Below are 20,622 nucleotides of genomic sequence, written 5' to 3'. Positions count from 1 at the left end.
ATTATTTATGATATGTATTAATATTTTGTATGAGCATTTCGATTGAAATTTTCAAAGAGGAGACTGTTTAGATGAGGGTAGTGCAGTTGACATGGTCTACGTAGACTTCAGTAAGGCCTTTGATAAGGTCTCATGGCAGACTGAATAAGAAATTAAGGGTCAGGGCAATTCTTCAAATTGGACCCAAAATTTAGCTTAGTGGCAGGAAGCAGAGAGTGATGGTCTAAGGGATTTTTTGAATGGAAGCCTATAACCTTTGGGGTGGCATGGTGGCTCAGTGATTAGCACTGCTGCCTCACAGCACCAGGGACCCCGGTTCAATATCATTCTCAGGTGACTGTCTGTGTGGAGTTTGCACGTTCTCCCCGTGTCTGCGTGGGTTTTCTCCCACAGTCCAAAGGTGTGCAGGCTAGGTTGATTGGCCATACTGAATTGCCCATAGTGTTCAGGGATGTGTAGATTAGGTAGGTTATAGGGGGATAGGTCTGAGTTAGATGCGCTGAGGATCGGTGTGGACTTGTGCTGAAAGGCCTGTTTCCACGCTTTAGGAATTCTATGATGAATCTGTGGCAGTGCTGTATCCTTTGCTGTTTATTATATGCGTTTATTGATTTAGGTATAAATATGGGAGATACGATCAGTAAGTTTGCAAATTTATGAAAATTGGTGTAGTAAATAGTGTGGAAGAATGCTTGCTGACTGGTTAAATGGACTGTTAAGTGCCAAATAACATTTACTGATCAATCATATGAGGTGAAGCATTACGGTTGCGGTGGCGGAGTGGGAAGCATCTATCCATTTTTCTATTTTTTAAAAAATATAGTTTTTAGCTTTTTGTTTTGTTTATTTATCTCCTGGAGAAGGATCGCTTTGAGAGTGTTGCAGCACTGTGAGCCAGGCAGAACTCCATTGCCCAGCAACATTATGGTGTTGATGAGGTCAGGAGTGGTCAGTGACAAGGCAACTGGTCATCCTGGAAAGCAGTTAGCAGCAAGGCGGCTGGCGAGGCCAGGTAGGACTCTGGCAATCTGCCAATCGCCAGTGGGAGAATTGACCCCAACGTGGGAGTGCAAAACTTCATAGGGAAAGCCCAACATGGAGTGTCAGCAAAGCCCATTGCTAAAGAAGGATTGTAAAGCTGAACTTTTAACTTTATTTCTTTTATTTTCAACTTTATACTAAGAAGAACTGTAGAATTTAACTTTTACCATATCTCTTTATTTTTCTGCTTTGTGTCAATGATTTTATACCGAGGTACTTTTGTAGCTGAGATGGCACCAGATTTGATGACTTTGTACACTTGAGTACAGGTGACAATAAAACCTAATTCTAAAAACATTTTGGAAGGGCTAATCAGGCAAGAGGATATATACACTGAATGGTAGAACCCTATAAGGATCAGAGGGGCCTTGGTGTGTATGTCCATTGATCCTTGAAGGCAGCAGGACCAGTAAATAAGGTGGTTAAACTGGCATGGTATACTATATGTCTTTATTACTGAAGGCATGAAATGTAAGAGTAAGGAGATTACGTTGGAGTTACTTTTTTATTCAGTAATGGGGTTAGGGTGTGGCTGGCTAGGCCAGCATTTATTGTCCATCCCTAATTACCCAAAGGGCAATTATGAGTCAACCACATTTTCCAAAGGTGTTACTCGTTGCATGTTCCCTTTAGGGTAAAATGCAGGAGCAACAAGTTCAAAGAACCAGGGATGTTTGAATATTCAGGCCTGGATAAAAAGGGAAAAAAAGAAGAGTTGTATAACAAGTACAAAGGGATCAAAATCGCCAGGACCTTAGCGTATAGGAAGTGTAATTGACAGTTAGGAGAGCAAGGAGGGGACAAGAGAAGACATTGGTGGGCAAGACTAGGGAGAATTCAGATATATCCTACAAATGTATCAAGGGGAAGAGAAGGGCCTGTTAGGATCCAAGGGGGCATCCTGTGTGTGAAAGCAGAGGATGTTGCTAGAGGGCTGAATGATTTCTGCGCATCTGACCTTGCATCCTCCATCTCCCAAGTAAGTACAGAATTGGAGAAGATGGGACTTTGAAGTTGTAGAGCAGAATGATCTAAGAAAGGAGGGGGTATTGGAGGCTTTTGCAGATTTAAAAGTAGACAAATTCCCGGGTCCAAATCCCATTTATCCCAATTTATCAAATCAACTGTAGCCACAGGAAGGACAGCTAATATGGTTCCACTTGACAAGAGTGGAAGACATAGACCATGAAACTATTGACCACTAAATCTAACATCAGTGGTAAGGAAATGGCTGGAGAAAATAGTGAAGATGTAAAATTAATTTCCATTTAGAGAGGCCAGGTGTGATCGGGGCTGGTTGGCATAACTTTTCAGAGAGGTTACAGCCAACAAATCTGGTTGATTTTTATTTTTGAGGAGGTGACCAAATGTTTGGGTGAGGGTAAGGCAGCTGATGTAGTTTACATGGATTTCAGCAAGAGCCTTGACAAAGTCCCACATGGCATATAGATAAAGAAGGTGAAAATTTCAAGGGATACTGCGTAACTTGGCAAGATGGATCCAAAACTGGCTTCCTGGTAGGAATCAGAGGTTCTAGAAGGTTGTTTGTGTGACTGGAACCCGATCTGCAGTAGCATGTCATAGGGATGTGTGCCGTGTCCCTTTATTGATTTGTTTGCAGATGACACAAAGTTTGGCTGGTTGGTCGACATTGAGAATAAAAGCAAATTGGTCAGATCGGCTGATCAGTGGTAAATGGAACTTAAACCTGGTAAATGTGAGATGATGGTACAAGACAGTGGAGTACTCAATGAATGGTAAGACACCAGGCAGGTTAGAGGAACAGAAGGATTTTGGACTGCTTGTCCCTGAAGGTGGCAGGACAGGTAATCGGGTAGTGAAGGCTTCTGACTGCTTGCCTTCATTGTGGCATAGTTTATAGGGTCAGGGAGGTCATGTTGGAACTGTACAGAACTTTAGTTAGGCCACAGTTGCAGTACAGTGTGCAGTTCTGGTGTCTGCACTGTAGGAAGCATTTGATTGCACTGAAGGGGTTGTAGAGGAGGTTCACCAGGTCATTGCCTGGGATGGAGCATTTTAGCTAAGAAGAGAGGCTGGATGAGGTCAGATCATTTTTTTTTGGAGTAGAACAGGTTGAGAGGGGACCAAGTAGAGGTGTTTAAGATTGAGGAACATGGAAAGAGTGAATAGAAAGCAGCTGTTCCCTTAGTTGAAGGGTCAATAACAAAGGGACATAATTTTAAAGTGAAAGACAGGAGATTTAGAGGGGATTTGAGGAAACGATTTTTCACCTGGAGTGTGGTATGGTCTGGAGTGCGCTGCTTGGGAAAGTAGTTGAGGTGGGAAACCTCAGAATCTTTAACAAGTACTTAGATGAGCATTTGAAATGTCATAACATTCAAGGCAATAGCCTCAGCAAGGGATAGTGGGACTATTAAAAGTAGTAGTGCAATGTTGGTGATACAGACTCGATTGGCCAAAAGATCTCTCTTATATTGTGTGCAGCTCTGGTTGCCACACTGCAGGAGAGGTATGTTTGCACTTGAGAAGTTACAGAGGAGATTCACCTGCATGTTGCCTGGGCTGGAAATGATTCAACTGTGAAGGGGGACTAGATAAGCTGGAGTTGTTTTCCCTAGAGCAGATAAAGGGATTCCTGACTTAGGTGTTAAAGTCGTGAGGGGTGTATATAGGGGAGGCAATAGCCTAGTGATATTGTTGTCAGACTATTAACCCAGAGACCCAGGTAATAGTCTGGGAACTCTGGTTTGGATCCTACAATGGCAGATGGTGGAATTTGAATTCGAATTCAATGAAAACAATTGGGAATTAAGAGTCTAATGATGACCATGAAACTGTTGTTACGGAAGGAAACTGCCACCCCTACCTAGTATGGCCTACATTGTCTCAAATGTGGTTTACTCTTAAACTCTCTGGGCAGTTAGGGATGGGCAGTAGATACTGGCTGAGCTCTCTTGAATAAAAAGGTATGGAGAAACGTTTTCTTTTGGAGGGGTCAGTGACTTAGGGCACAGTTTTAAGGTAAGTGGCAGGTAGTTAGGGGATTTGAGGAAAAGCATTTTGACTGAGGATGGTGGCATCTGGAGCTCACTGCTTAAACACATGGTAAAGGTGGGACCTCTGAAGACATGCAGAATATTTAGGTGAGCAGTTGAAGTGCCTTAGAATAGATGGATACTGTTAAAGACACAATGGGCCAAAGTGTCTTTTTCCATACTATAAAAACTCTAATTCTATGACCTTGTACTTTCTCTGTGATCCGAAGTAAACCAGTAATATTTTAATGGGTCGATTTCTGAACAGGAACAGATAGAATGCTGGCTTTACGTCATTGAGACAGTGAAGTTTGACATTGGAATGCTGCTCTTACATAACTGCACAAACAATCCTAGGAGTGATATTTTTCCTCAGAACAGGAATAATGATTGTCAGGCATGTGTAAATTCTGCTATTGTAATGGCAGGTATTGCTGTCACTTAATTAAATTGCATTTTCTCCCTGACAGCCAGTCATACTGATTGCTGCAGGAGAAAGCCAGTAGTGCTTTCAGTGGGTGTAGTCCTTTGAGGTCCTGGCGTTGGGCATTGGAACATGCCTCTAAAGATGGAGGGCGTGGAGGCCATGACCATGCCGGCCAAGGTCAGAGCATTATGTGGGTGGGGTTAAACAAAGGCAGATCATGGTGGGGGTCAGCCAACAGTGCAAGGACAAGGGCGTTTTGGATAGTTGGGTTTGTATGAGGTGTTTTGTTTCATTCTTTTTGGTGCTGTGGGCTTTCGTGGATAGGACAATATTTAATTTCCATTTGAATATGTCTTTGAGAAAGTATTAATGAGCTGCTTCTTGAACTGTTGCAGTCTATTTGGTGTTGATTCCACCCAGATGTTGAGAGTGAGGCAGTTCAAAGATTTTGACCCCATGACAGTAGAGGAACTTGAAAATGTGGCTTATGCCTTCGCAAATGCAAAAGGAAGCACCGCGTCTAGACTATTTTCCAATTAATTTGGTAGAATGTGGCAAGGATAGTCTCAGGAACGGGGCCACTGCAGAGAAAGAAGAGAGCAGTTTGCAATTTGTGTTGTGGAGAAGTCAAGGAAGAAGAGAGTGCTGTCTTGGCAAGGCAGAAATGGAAGGTGCACCATTTGTTTCCCTTCACTGTTGCTCAAGTTCCACCGACAAAAGGTTGCATTCAGGGATTATCAGGAGCAGCAAACAGGGCCTGAGATGAGAGACACATTGCTTTGAACATGGAAATTAGTGAATGTTTTGGTGGCTTGTATGATGATTCTGTGGGGACCAGGACCTCAGTTTCTCCAAGCTTAGATGGTGGATTGAGACATGAAGGAAGGAAAATTGCTGAGCTGTTAAAAATCTAACAGAAAAATCAGCAAGAAATAGGTAGATGTTCAGAAGTCCACAGTAAATTTGGAATGTTCAACAGAAGTGGAGGATGAGGTGGTTTGTGATTTTCAAAGATTTCAATAGAATCAAAGTCACACAGCATGGAAACATTCCCTTGGTCCAACTCATCCACGCCAACCAAGTTTCCCCAAACTAAATTAGTCCCACTTTGCCTGTGTTTGGCCGCTATCCTTCTAAAGCTTTCCTAATTCAAGTGTCTTTTAAATGTAACTGTACCTGCATCAGCCACTTCCTTAGGCAGTTCATTCCCCGTACGAACCACCCTGAGAGAGAGAGGAACAAGTTGCCTCTCAGGTTCCTTTTTAAATCTTTCTCCTCACCATAAAAATATGCCTCCTAGTTTTGAGCCCCCACCCCACCCAAGGGAAAAGACCTTTGCTATTCACCGTATCTGTGCCCCTCATGATTTTAAACGCTGTAAGGCCACTCCAGGGAAAGAAGTCCCAGCCTATCTAGCCACTCCTTTATAACTCAAACCCTCTGGGTGCCTTTGTATTCTTGGAATGCCTCTGAAAGCACGTATGCAAATACCGATTTATATCTGATTTGAGCAGAGTCAGTAAACAGTGTGCATTGATGAATGACCAGTTAATTATTTTGAAGGTATTGATTGAATATAAATGTTGGCTTGAACGTTAAAACAAAATCCCTCACTCAGTTAAATAATAAAGTTGAATAATACTGTGAACTCTTAAACATCTGCTTAAGGAGGCAGATGTGATCTCAATTCAAGGTTTTTCCACTAAAAGCTGGCATCTCTGACAATGCAGAATTTCCTTAATACTATCCTGAACTATCAACTTGAATTCCACATTCAACCCTGGGACAGGGTTTTGAAGTGTTATAGTTTTGCTCAGATGGATACTTCTGCTATTGCTTGCCTGACAAGTAATCTGGATGTATCTTGACAACTTGAGTATATTTTCAAAAAAACAGAGGACATTTTCACCAGCAATCATCAAGGAAACAAGAACAGTTTTTTTTTCCCCCACAGAGTTTTGAACTTAAAAAACCCTCATATTAGGTGTTGAAGTTAAGGATGTACACTTTAATTGTTTTATTAGAAATGCATTGTCCACTATGCACTCTTGGGACTTATGCAGGCTTTCTTTATTTGACAATGTGAAGTGTGATATTGCAAAGAAGCAGAAACTTTTCCCAGAGTGTGTTGGGGGAATGACCATGTTCCAGGGCATCATGGTAGAAGACACCAGCAGCAAACCCAAAGTTGGAGAGTCAGGGGATAGGGGATGGAGGTGACTGTGATAGCCAGCATTAAGGAGAAGATGCTGGGGAAGTTGGATAAACCGCCTGAACCAAATGGACTACACCCCAGAGTTCTGAAGGAGATACTTGAGGATCTTTCAAGATTCACTGTAGTCAGGGACAATCCCAGGGAACTGGAAAATGTCTAATAATACCTCTGTTTAAGAAGGAAGGGAAGCAAAAAGCAGGAAATTATAGACTGGTTAGCCTGACCTTGATCATTGGTGAGATTTTAGAGTCCATTATTAAAAATGAGATTGCGGAGTACTTGGAAGTGCATTGTAAGATTGGCAGTGTCAGCACAGCTTCATCAAGAGGAGGTCATGCCTGACAAATCTGATTGCCTCCTCAAAGAATTCTGTGAGCAAGTTAGATAAAGAAAAGCTAGTGGACATGATGTTTGGATTTTCGGAAAGCCTTTGAGAAGGTGCCACCCAGGAAGCTTGTAAATAAAAAACAGCCCATGGTGTTAGGGGCATGACACTGGTATGGATAGAGGATTGGCTGACTGGTAGAAGGCAGAGTGGGAATAGAAGGAGTCTTTCAAGATAGCAGTCAGTGACTAGATGAGTTCTGCAAAGTTTGATATTGGGACAACAGCTATTCACGTAGTACATAAACTGTCTGGACAAAGGAACTGAGGACATTGCTCAGTTTGCAGGTGACTAAAAGATAGGTGGAGGGGCAGGTAATGTTGAGAAGGTGGAGATGCTGCAGAAGGACTTGGCAGGCTAAGAGAGTGTGCCAAGAAGTGGCAGGTGGAGTACAATGTGGGAAAATGTGAGGTTGTACACTTTGGTAGGAAGAATAAAGGCATAGCCTATTTTCTAAATGGGGAAAGGCTTTGAAATCTGAGGGACTTAAGAGCAAAAACAGGAATAAGCCCAAAAACTCAGCAGTTCTGGCAGCATCTGTGGAGGAAAATGGAGAGTTAACGTTTCAGGTCCAGATTCTGAAGGGTCACTGGACCGGAAGCATTAATTATGCTTGCTCCCCCACAGATGCTGCCAGACCTGCTGAGTTTTCTTCAGCAATTTTTGTTTTTGTCTCTGATTTCCAGCATCCAGTTCTTTTGATTTTTTTTTGTTAGAAGACTTGGGAACCCTAGTTCAGGATTCTTTTAAAGTTACCATGCAGGTTCAGTTGGCAGTTAGAGAGGCAAATGTAATGTTAGCATTCATTTCAAGTAGGCTAGAATACAAGAGAAGTTTGTGGTGCTGAGTTTGTATTTGAAATATTGAGAGCAGTTTTGGGCCCCATATCTAAGGAACAATGTGTTGCTGTTAGTGAGGGTTCAGATAAGAATGATTCTGGGGATGAAGGGTTTGCCATATAAGGAACGAATGGTGAGGACTCTGGATCTGTACTCAATGGAATTTAGAAGGATGAGGGGCAATCTGGTTGAAATTGACAGAATTGAGAGGCCTTGATCGAGTGAATGTGGAGAATATTTTCCACCAGCAGGAGAGACTAGGACCGAGGGCACAGCTTCAGAATGAATGAATGACCCTTTAGAACTGCAATGAGCAGGAATTTCTTTAGCCAGAGAGTGGTGAATCTGTGGAACGCATTGCAGCTGAAGGCTATGGGGGCCATGTCAGAGTGTCTTTGAGATAGAGGTAGATAGGTAGATTCTTGATTAGTAAGAGGATCAAGGATTACAGGAGAAGGCAGAAGAATAGGATTGAGAAAAGTATCAAACCCTGTGAGTGAATGATGGAGCAGCCTCAATAGGCTGAATGGCTTAATTCTGCTTTTACTGAGATAAATCAGAAGATATGTCTTTTAGCTTGAGTTGTTCTTCCAATACAAAATACAAGATTTAAAGCTGCAGGATCTTGATTTCAATTGAGGATATCCTTTTACATATTTGGAGCTTGCAACTAAGTTGCTGAACATGAGGCCACCTTGGGAAATCTTCCATTTCAACAACGCCCTTCTCATGCTGTATTTTTGGCATCGCTTCTGGCAAACTCTCTGGAAGGGTGCAGCAGTTTGCTTGAGTTGAAGCTGATTTGGCCCTGGGGAAAATAGAGTGCAGTTACAGGTTTGCATGCTGTTTGTCAGTGAATGATGGTACCAAAAACAGAAGCTCAAGTTGGACCTTTTTCTGAGAGCGAGAAAGATGCATTTATATTGGTGTAGATCGCCACTTCTGTATTTTAGCCTGAAATAGATAAAAAGTAATTCCAATCTTCCACTCATCACTCTTCTTTGCATTTTGGTGGTAACTATCACCAATAATAAACTGAAAGTTAAGGATGAATTCTACCCAGCTATTATGTTACCACATTTAATACTTTGAACAGATGTACCTATGATCAAAGTCTCCTTTAGTTCCATCTATTGGGTCAACTGAACTATCCAATTAATCCCACATCACCCCTTTTCCCTATAGCCTTATAATTATTTTCCTTCAATGATATAACCACCTTTTGGAAATGCCTTTTGAATCTACTTCCACTACCCCTTCAGACAAGGTGGATAGGAAAGGAGGGGCCAGTAACCAGCTGGCATTGATCTGAGGTAAGAGATAAAGGCTGAGAAGGGGCTCTCATGGTATAATAGTAGTGTCCCTATCTCTGGGCCAGGAGGCCTTGGCTGCAACTCCCACCAGCTCCAGGAGTTTGTAATAATATCTCTGAACAGGTTGAGTAAAAGAAAATAAATAGAAGGTGAAGACTGAAATTATGGAGAAATTACTTCACCCACAAGGTGGTGGGTGTCTGGTAGTTCATGCTTGGAAGTATGGGTGAGTCAGAAACTGTCATACTGTGTTTAAATACTTTTTTGGAAAATTGGATTAGCGTTGTCAGATCTTTGTTGCTCAGCATTGATACAGTGGGTCCAGTGACCACCTTAGTTGGAAATGTCAAGAGTCTGTGCTCACTGAGCATTCCAAACAATATTATACTGTATCTGTTCAAAAAAAAGTAACTTCTGGTTTGTTTCTTCAGTATTCCTTGCCCTGTATTTAAACTGGAAACAATTTCTTCATTTTTAATTGTTTTAAAACCATTCTTAATGTAGTTTGCTTCTATCAAATCTGTTAACCTTCTCTTAAAAATAACTCCTGTTCTCCCGACATAATGAAATTTCTTGGTCACGGTACCATTCTAGCCAATCCGTGCTGCACGCTATCTTAAGACTGACATCTTTGAAAATATTTAATATTTCAGATAAGACTAGTCTAGTGCTTTGTAAAGTTTTGATTTTTTTCCTGCTCTTTTGTTCAGTTCTTTCCTTAATAAAGCCAAGGATCTATGTTTTAAAACTGCCTTCTAAATTAATCTGCCTCCTTCAAAATTTGCATACATGTACTCTTCCCCATCTCTGCTTTCTTGTGGAAAAAGTACTATTTTGTTTAAATGCCTCATTTTTACCAAAATGAATCACTTCAGACTTGGATTTAAATTTCACCTGTCATCTGCCAACCTGTTGATGTTTGTTACTATCGACTTTATTGTATTTAACATTTCAGTTTCATCTGACTCCAATTGTGGCTCATACCTAAGTCCAGGTCACCAGTAGGTATTTTTCTCTTCCGCTAATGAGTTATTAGTTTGGTGTTGTACCCGTTCTCTTATGAAAGCACCAATTTTTGTCTTGCTACCATGCCGTAGGTGTAGACACCTGTCTGAATAAGAACCTTTTAATAGCAAGCATGGATATGCTATATGACCATTTGGGGAATCCGTTGTATCCCTTCCTTGCCTGAACTGTACACAGATGCACTTTTACAGGAGAACTCATTAGACAATAAGTGCAAACCCTGGCTTGGATTTTCTGATGGACTCTCAGTTGTTATTCTACTGTAGATGGGAGCCGTATTTCGGAATCCTCCAGAATCCCATCTTCTCAGACTCCAAAGATTTGGATCGCCCAACAAATTGAAGATTCCACCGGACAAATCCTCTACATCTGAAATCCTCAATCTCCTACTTTCATTCAGACAATTCAATGAGTTTGGATGAAATTGATCAAATAGTTACTTAGGAAAAACAGCTGAATCACTGAGTGACTATTCAACTGACCTCATACTTGTCTCACTTTTCCACCTTTTTTCTCTCTTCTCCCCTGCGTGCCCCCTGCCCCCCACCACACTCTGACCCATCTCAGTCTCCTTTTTAACCCTCCCCAGATAGCTGATCCTGTTCAGCCCCCTCATCCCCCAACACCTGAACCTCTTCCACAGGACACATTCCTTCCTCTTCCTTATGGCACTGTCTCAGCTCAATTCCCTTTCCACTTAATATCTCCCTCTTCTTCTGTCACCTCACAATCAGTATTGCAGCCAGATATGCTGTCTGGGCCTGTAAATGTCACAATACAGCAGCCGACTGCTTTGAGAAGGGGTATGGTTTGTCTTCCCTCAACAATGCAGCATCATGAAAGAATTGTCAGAATGGAAGTATGGCTGTACCTTTCTGAAAGAACTCTGGAATCTTTTCCATTTTTTTTAAAAATGGAAGTGGTAATCTGTGGGAAAGTGACACTTCTGAAAGTAGTTTAAAACTTTTAACCTTCTTCATCCAAGGGTGTTACTCAGCTAATTCCACTCAGCCTGTGATTTGATGGCCCTGTATGCATGACCTCCTTTAATCTGTACTTCTGTTTTGAGATTTTTTGCTTGTAATTTACCTGTTAATTAAAAATGGTTTTCTCTTCCAGTGCCACAGGATTACCTTGCGCAGACTCAGAAGGTTTATGGTGGACTCAGAGTGACCTGCACAGACTGAAAGCTGGATTGAAATTGTTCTAGTTGGTGGGAGGGGGAGAGAGAGAGAGAGAATCTAGAGAGAGAAAAGAAAACCTTCTGATGTTCCATTATTTTGCCTTTTGAGAACCTGTACTCCCCTTCCTCTTTTTTTAAAAAAAGTGTGTGCGTATTTATGATTACATTTATGTATCAAAGACTGATTTCTGAAGCAGGTCTAAGGGTAAAATGAAATGAATCTTTACCTCTAGGGCAGGCCATGAGTGGTAGTTAATTCAGTAATTTGTGTTTATACAATTTTGACAATGTTGTGTGTGTAAACTAGTAAATGACTGCCTTTTGTTTATGTTGCAAAATAAACAACAACCACCTGGTTCTCATTTGTTTTGGGTTATTCATTGTTCTTCTTCCTCATTTCTCACTTTAGAGCAACTAATTTTCTCAAACCTTTCTCAAATTGAAAGGAGTATTTTTCTTCTTTTTTCCTTGTACTGGTATGGATTCATCCTGGCCTTTAATTTTTTAAAAAAAGTTTAATGTGTGTGAAAGAAATACAACCAGAATAATCGGTCCACAATACATTGATTTTGACTGCTAATTTTAGAATTGTGAACCAGACTAAGTACATGACTGCAATGAGAGTAAGAGTGCATAGTTCTGCTCATGAAACAACAGGCTGAAAAAAAGCAATAAAACATGTTGCGGAGTGGGGAACAGACAGCAGGCAGATTCTGGAGTTACAGTTTGCAACCAAAGTGGTAGAAGTAAACATGCTCATCACAACATGTAATAGCCTACCCCGTGAATGAAAACTTGCAGACGGGCGTAATAGGTTCTACCACTGTACTTATTTTTGTGAGGATCGATGAGAATCCATTTTATTGAATGCTATGCAAATTTACATGCCCTAAATGCTTTAGAAGTTGTAATAAAGCTTCTGCTTGCTTCATTACAGGTGTCAAGTGAACCTTTCCCATAAAATGACATTACAAAAAATCAACATTGATCTCTAGAAAGTAACTTTTATTGACTATTTGTAACATAAATTGTGTAGTAATTTTTAAATCCTTTACTACAAATTAGTTACGTTTGGCACTAAAACATGAATGTTTGTTTAGGGCAGTTTTTCTTTTGGTAGTTATAACTTTTACTTCATGCAAATAAACACTAAATTAAATACATTCTTAAATTGCACACCTTGTATGGAACACATTCGAAAGCACAAAAATACAACCCATTTGAAGTTGTGTCCATAATGTTTTAAAAAGGCACAGAAATCAATTTCATTACCCTGCTACTCCTAGAGTGCAATCATCATCAAAACTGAATAAATTACCTGAATATGCACTTCATGTTCATACCATTGTCAAAGTTAAATCCCTCTATTTACTTCTATTGTACAGATGCGAAGGTAACACTGCAAAATTAGTTTATGAAAAGTAGATTTTCAAGGCCACTTTAATGTCAAGATGATATTTACAATGCCATGTATATATCTCATGTTAATAATATTGAAAAGATAGCCAATTTTGCAGTGTTTTCTCAAGGACTTCTGTAAATTGTAGTGGTGGCTGTGAAGATGTTTGTTTTATGTACAGTTGTGGAAAATATACAGTACTGTTGGAGCCTGTCCTTTTAAAATAGGGGTTTTGTCTTTAGATGGTACTTTAAGCTCTAAGTTGAGATACACAGGAAGATTGTTGTACAGTATTACAGCATAGTGGATTAACAACAACTTTAGCTATAGCAGACTGATATTAAATATGTTAATAACCTATTGGCAGTGTGGTTTTATTTAGAACTAACCCCTTATTGCAGATTGAAAGAACAGATGCTTCCGTGCAGTATTTGTGAACGTAAGCAACTGTAGTGATCTTTTATGAATGCACCCACTTTAATCAATTTACATTGTACAAAAGCCGCTTGGACATGAACTAAAGCCAAAGCGCACAACATTTAAAGTCATAGCAGCCTTGTCACATTTACTAATACAATTAATATCAGCTAGAGTTAGCTGTGCTCAAAATTAAAAGCATAATTATACCATCCAACACTTGGCACAATTTATCACGTTATCCATACACATTTAAAAAGTTACTGATCGCATAGCGTGCTTAAAAACACATTTGCTTGTTTTTTTAAATTCTCAAAGTGACAGAGACACATTTTGTCATTAAGACTTACATTTTGTTTGGGACTACAAACCCAAAGAGTTTTTTTTTGTTTTACTACAGATAAAAGCCAACATTTTCATTATAAGGAACAGAACAAAAATCAGATCATAAAACAAATGCACTAATCTAATAAAATATATATTCTATTTATATTTTCACACATTAAGCTATCTGTACATAAGCTATCTAAATTACAATAAATCTACACAAACTGTATGATCTCTTCAAACAAGTTTCACTAAATATAGTACACTTTGATCCTATCTGGGGATGAGAATCAACTCTATGTAGCAAAAAGAAAGCAGATAATCAAGGCAAATCATTTTTACAAGACTTTTTTAAAACAGGGCTGAGAAACAGTCATCGAATTTATTCTCCCATTAATAGACGAGATTATACGTGCAACCAACAAAAGCAGTACCGAAAGAGGGTCTCACTGAACATTAAACATTTTATTGGTGTTTCTTAAATAATGCAGATTTTTGTTCTTGCTCACTGCACAGATTACTGTCATTCTTGCAACTGGTTGAAGAGACCCTACATTCCATATGCAAAAGATAACCATTCTCAAATTGTACAGAAAAATCTAAATGTATTGTCCTTATGCTGGGTTCCTGAACCATTGCAAAGAACAGGCAGGCAGGTGAGGATGCAAAATGCTCCACGTAAATCTAAAACTCTTGAATATTAACCATGTTGCTTAAAGCTACAGCATCCCATTTGTTAGCCTGCAACAGACTATTCAGACCTTTACAGTACTTCCTATGGAATCTAAAGATTTGAAAAAACATAAGGCTGTCGTGCTCAAGAAGAGCCTAGATTAATTCTTTCAAAATAAATTTTTAAAAATTGAATCTGAAAGGGTCAGACCAAGACTTGTTTAAAGATGCAATGTATAGGTCTGTTGGCTGACCAACCAAAATGGGAAGGTGTAGCTTAAACTTTGCCATATTTCTTTTAAAGAACCACAATTCAAAGATTTCTTTAGAGAATGGCTCTACATGATAAGAGCCAAGGTCAGGCGGACAATAAGGTTAAAAAATATTGCTTCCATTAAAATTAAGACTGGGGTTCAATTGACATTTACTTCTACTACAAAGCACGTGGAGTGACAGTTCTGCTGTGCAGAATTTTACCATACAGAAAACTGGGCTGACAACAGAAAACTGATGTAATGCACGCAAGAATCAGTCAAAGATTCTATATTTTCCTGAACATTACAAAGTATTTTTGCAAGTAAAATTCTTAGTTAAACTCATGTTCTCAAAGAGGATAAATACTTGGCTCCCAATGAGGCCCAGTTCTATACGGGCAGCAGCCTGTGCAATACGGATTTCAATTTTGGAATTTCGCATTTGAGATTGCAGATGGATCACAATATTCCATCTTAGGGTGTCGAAAAGTTGATTAGTTAAGTGTAATCGTATAAAATTTCAGTGCTGTATATTCACCGAAAACAAGTTAAGGTACTGGTTTCAATTCTGTACTTCCAAAAGAAGCATGTATTAAGATCATTTGAGCTACACTGAAGAGCTAATAGTTACAGACCTATAAAAAGGTATGCAGAAGAGAACCAAGGTGATAAACTTCACACAAATCAAAAATCAATAAAAGCAATTTTTTCCCCCCCAAATAGTAGACTTATACTCAATTGATTACACCCTAGGAATTGCATGGAATTATTTGCTCTGCTCATTTTGATCCTTTTACACTGGGGGACAGAGTACTACTGACAATAAAATGATAGTCCTGATTGGAGTGTGCAAGGTCTTTTGGACTTTCAGTCTAGAAAAGGAGGCAGAAAAGGGGGAAAAGGTGGTTATAAATAAATACCAGATAATGTGAATGTAAAAATCAGTTACTGCTCAGCTTTTGGAAACAATACTTTTTAATCCTAATAAATGTTATGAATAATGACACTGGTACTGTACACTATGTGTGTGCACATCTGAAGAACATGAATTTAAAAATTCAGGTCTACAAACTACTGTGCCCAGTAAAAATTCATACATACCCATGGGCTACTCCCAGTGACACACAGTGTCACAAACATTGTGGCAAGATTTGATAAAGCTATTCTACCAATGATAACTGTACATTTAATAAATAATTTTCTACAATCAAGAAAAGAGATACAATTTGTATCAACAAACAAATGTCATTTCTGATCATTCCAGGCATTGCTTTTTGCTGTATTTAAATGTCAGCTACAAAAATAGTTTCAGATACAACAAAATGGTGTGGTTTTTTAAAATCAACTGTCTTGCTAGGATATGGTTCCCTGGCAGTAGCAGCAGCTCTGTGTAACATCACTGGAGTGGCTATGAAAGTTGGGAAACTCTGCAACAGTGGCAGCGGTCAGTTCTTGAGACAAATCTTGTCCTCATCCAGATAGATAAAGTCTGTAACTAGCCACAGTCCGTAATGGACTATAGGCATCTTTCTCCAAGACAGAGTAGCAATTAGTTATATAGTCTTGAGGGGCACCACACAGCATCAAAATGTGAGGTAAAGTAAGGAGGCAGGCAACCATGAACTCCCACAGCTCATATGGGGATTGAACCTTGACTGTTGACAGAATACTACTTCATAATCTAGCCATCTAACCAACAGTGCCCGTGCACAACACAAATGCACTTTCCATAAAACGGGTGACTGAGAAGGTTGGTGTGGCTAGTCAACAGTAAGGACAAGGGATCCTATCTGATTTTTGCCACCCTACCTCTGAGACTGACTGTAGTGTGCCTACTACCAGCCTGGGTGAAATCAGCCAATGCACAGAGAGACTGAACCAGGGAACTATGGGCTATAGAATTCAGTTACTAACTAGATAAATCTACTCGTCCACTGATTATTCCAGTCTACTAATTAGCAACAGACAGGCCCTTCTTTTAAGGGATAGTATAGGTACAAGGAAGTTAGCATACTCTATGTATTAGTGTGTACACGTTAATTTTAAAATGTTTACATTTTAGAAACATTAAAAATGTGCACCAACAGAACTATGATGTGAAATCGAACAACAAACTGGCAGTTTTAAACTAAAGTGATGATGTTGCTTTTGTAGGAAATAGAAAACAACTACACAGCATTTGCAAGCCATTAGCAAAATGACAGAAACAACCCTGACTGCAGCCTCACATTCCATGTGTTTCACAGTAAGAAACATTTAGGCAATGTCAGACCTTCTCATGAAGAAACAAAGACCCCCTAAAGGCCTTCTCAACTTTCATGAAAAACATTTTTTTTGAAATCAACAAGACCTAGCTTGAAACATCAAGCTGGTCAAATGTTAGCAATAATATACATTGCTTTTAAATACAGTGGCACATCAGTGCAGTCTGAAGATAACATACAATAATGCTTCCAAAAGGTTTGTTTTTGGCTGCAAATTTTCCACCCTTAAAATACGACTCAAAGGAAATGGCCTGAAGTGCTATACTTTTGGTTGAGAATCTGAAACAGGAAATAGATACCTTACATGAGATTTTATCATTTGAATCTGTGGATGCCATTTGAAATACTTAAATTAACAATTTAATTTGTTGTATGTAATCTTTAACATGATTTTATTCTTGTCTGCATCATTTGCAAACAGTCTTTTTAAAATTACAATTACACTTATTTCCTCTTGGAATTTTATTAAAATTCCAAATTCTACAATCCATAAGTCAAGCATATGGAAATTTATGTTGAAAAGATAACTCTTAAAAGTATAATTCAAATATACTTTGTAACTTGGAAAATCCTGAAAGTCAAAAGTAGAAGGTTTGCCATTTTAACAAAGTAAGGTATTCATTTTCTTTTCAAAGTTGCCTAAACCTCTTCAAATAATCAAATGCATTAAAATACTTATAGCATTCTTAAATCTATTGTGTTAGACAACCTGAATTTCACAAATGTAGTGCACTAAACAGACTTTCTTATGTTTGTCCTAACAATACATAATTGGTCATCAATCTTTCATTTGTGTTTTACCGCCCAGAACGTAGTTGTTTGGCAACAATCTCTGCAGCAAGATGTTGGGGGTCAGTTACATGGGGATTCTTTTCCATTACTGCATGAACTATATCTGCTGGGAAGATGTTACAGAGGTTTCGATACGTTTGGTACTGGTGTTCCCGGATTGCCAGATGGTCCTGTTGCTCATTGGGCATTCCCTGCCAGGGGGACCTCCAGATCTGCTCTATCTTCTCCGGCATACTTCTAAACATACCAGGTTCATAACTGGGTTGCATGAGATTATTAGTCAAAGGGTATGAAGGGTATCTATAGGAATCTGTGACACATGGTAGGTGATCCCAGCTAGTATGCTGCTCTCTGCAGAGTGGAGGTCTTCGTTGTCTCGTTGGATTACTTTCATACAGCCGCGAATCAGAAATGCTGTCCAGCCTAGTCATTACCAGAGCCCGTCCTGGCTGGTTATTAGCAGATGGATGAATGTTTTGAGGAACAGGATAGTCCCCAGGACAACTGGAACGTGCTCCAACAGCAGAATGCTGGATATGAGGAGCTAAGTGGGAGATGGACTGTTTACGCTGGGGCTGTTTCGGCTCCTCTGGTCCATAGCTCTGCACTCTTGTTATAGGTTCGTGGTAGCCATGAATGAAAGGTTGCAGCCTATTCTGTGATTGTGGCTGATGGGTTTTTACATTATCTTCTGGGCCTGGTTCTACAGTGCCAAGGTATGCCAGGTCACTGTATGAAGAATAGGAATCATTACTCGTAATGCAGGTTTCTGTGTGAGGACTAGTGTTTCTTGGATACAAACCATGATCCGATTCCAATCCATAATAGCTGTCATGGTTCCGCATACTGCTGATACTCAAATTTGAGAAGTCACTTATCATGGAGTAGTAGCCTGTGTCTAAAGTTGAATCATATTTTGGATATTGTTCTGTATAACTCACAGAGTTTCCATGGCTGTTGGTTACAAGAATAGGTGGATAATTTAAAGTGGATAAGTGTTCTTGTGAGGATTTCTGGTGAGTGAACTGTTTGGAACATGGCACTGGACTGCTTGCTGATCGGGTACTCATGGCACTGGCTGCATTGTTTTTATTGGGTTGAAATGTAGGTACACTCGACGCAGTGACCAAAGAAGGCACAGAGTTAGTCTCAAGTCTGCGAGCTGGTGTCAATCGTTCCTCTGGCTCACAAACTACAGATCGGATGCTGGGGTCAGACTGGCGCTTTGGAGCGACACGCTTAATCTCAGAATTTGTTTCCCCTTTCACCCCTGATATGGCAATGCCACATTTTGCCAAGGCTCCTTCACTCATCGTTTTCACAGCAGACAACTTAGCACTGGCACGAAGCTCATCAGCAACTGATCTCTGTGGCTGGTTAACACGTTCTGGATGATAGTATTTACACTTGTGTCCATAAGTGCACTTCTTCCCTGTCAAATCATAACCAGAAACCAAGTAAGATCGAGTATGATAAATAATTCTGTTGAAGACAAGTTTATTTATCATTGCAAACCTACAAAATAATGCTTTGAAGTAATCTTTAAAATACTTTACATTGTTCCAAAATAGCTAGCTAGGAATGGTTTCTGCACTCTGCTAGGAAGTAATGACATCAGTATTAAATACAGAAGGCCCCAGTTTTCATCATTCAGATCAGTGAGGTAGTGATCTAATCTCGGGTTCTGCCCATGATCATTTCTCGTGATCCCTTCTGTTCATTGCAGTTGTGCGGAAATTGGCTGAAACTTTGTATGAGTACTTGAGAAACCCTCAATTGTCAAACAGCCGGTCCACTCCTAATGGTCTCGACTCTCATGAAGAATCAGTATCTGGATGTGACAACTGGGCTGCCAATGTTCATGTAATCAGCATGAGCCTTGGCAACAGAAACAGTTAATACATCAAGAGAGGAGGGAAAAATGGCAAAATACTAAGGTGTGTTTACTTAGTTTTTCTGAACCAAAACAAAAACGGTCAAAACATTTAGAAACCAACCACATTCACAGTTCTAATTAGCAGATAGTTATGAATACTTACCATAAGGGCAAGGCTGTTTCTTGTGCTCTGGAATAACAGGACGCTTTCGCAGGAAGTTATCCAGGCTGGGACCATGACGTCCTAAAGGATCGTCAGGTGGCATGAACCTTGAAACGATGAAATAAACCACTGATTGTTTAGGTGTAACTTGTCCATATTGTATATGCTGTTGCAATCAGTTATTGATTAGTTATTCAACTTTGAAAGCAGGTTCAATTGTGGCACAGACTAAATTAATGAAAGCCTTCATCACCTGCTGCTGGAGGCGCTTTACATTAAAAAGATTTTAGCACCCTCAGAGTTCAGCACAAAACTAATTTCAATGGAAAATAAAGTGCTCATTTCATGCAGAGGCTACAGTATGGCTGGCCAGTGAAACGATACATTACTTAATATTTACCACATATACCACTGAGCCCAACAACTCTCCAAAAATCACTTCTGAAATGGAAGTGTGTGTGTTTATTGCACACAATGGATTGAAGTTTATTTTGAATCTAATCCACTCCAAAACCTCACCTGGGAAGGCTTGATAATCATACCTAATGCCCGGATTGAAATGTTTCCCATTGGTGAGACTAACGGATCTCATTTTGATATACACAACTTAAGCAAAAATGAAGAGACTTTGTCAGTATGAAGGGAAATTGCAGTCAAACTGGGGGCAGGCATGTTCGGTGTCAACTTACTGTCCCCACCTGTGAAAGCTCACAAATCCAACACTCATTAGCTTGTTAAGAGCTGCTTGAGAGGTCCTAGGCAAATAACATGCCTTGACTGGGTATTTTTGGTGGTACAGACTTAATGGTCTTTACTATACAATTCTATGAATATTCCATAGGTGCCCTAGCTTGAGAGGTTTTGGCATAGGAGTACTAACGATCTTCAGTCAAAGCCTACACATGAGAGAGTTAAATGGCAAAAAAGGTAGGTATTTTCCATTTGCTTCTTGTGGGATGGGGGCTATGAAGAAAGGGTAGTGGAATGGGAGGGGCAGGGAGTGGAAAAGGCA

At 39.8% G+C, this 20,622-nt stretch overlaps 2 protein-coding genes across 3 annotated transcripts in view; one reads left to right on the top strand and one right to left on the bottom strand.

The window, feature by feature from the left end:
* The window catches only part of las1l (LAS1 like ribosome biogenesis factor), an 83,233-nt gene extending 71,411 nt beyond the window's left edge, over positions 1-11,822 (top strand). The window contains exon 13 of the mRNA XM_048544181.2: positions 11,383-11,822. Within this exon, the coding sequence (XP_048400138.1) occupies positions 11,383-11,473 (91 nt within the window). The 3' untranslated portion in view covers positions 11,474-11,822. The remainder of the gene's footprint in view (positions 1-11,382) is intronic.
* A 614-nt stretch (positions 11,823-12,436) lies between these two features.
* Positions 12,437-20,622, bottom strand: part of zc3h12b (zinc finger CCCH-type containing 12B) — an 88,097-nt gene continuing 79,911 nt past the window's right edge. For both annotated transcript variants that reach the window (XM_048544179.2, XM_048544178.2), the window contains 2 exons: positions 19,611-19,717; positions 12,437-19,003 (listed from right to left, as the gene is read on the bottom strand). In XM_048544179.2, the coding sequence (XP_048400136.1) occupies positions 17,577-19,003; positions 19,611-19,717 (1,534 nt within the window). In that variant the 3' untranslated portion in view covers positions 12,437-17,576. The remainder of the gene's footprint in view (positions 19,004-19,610; positions 19,718-20,622) is intronic.

This window comes from Stegostoma tigrinum, chromosome 15 (assembly GCF_030684315.1).
Source record: "Stegostoma tigrinum isolate sSteTig4 chromosome 15, sSteTig4.hap1, whole genome shotgun sequence".
NCBI lineage: Eukaryota > Metazoa > Chordata > Chondrichthyes > Orectolobiformes > Stegostomatidae > Stegostoma > Stegostoma tigrinum.
This window is presented reverse-complemented; position numbering and strand designations above follow the sequence as displayed.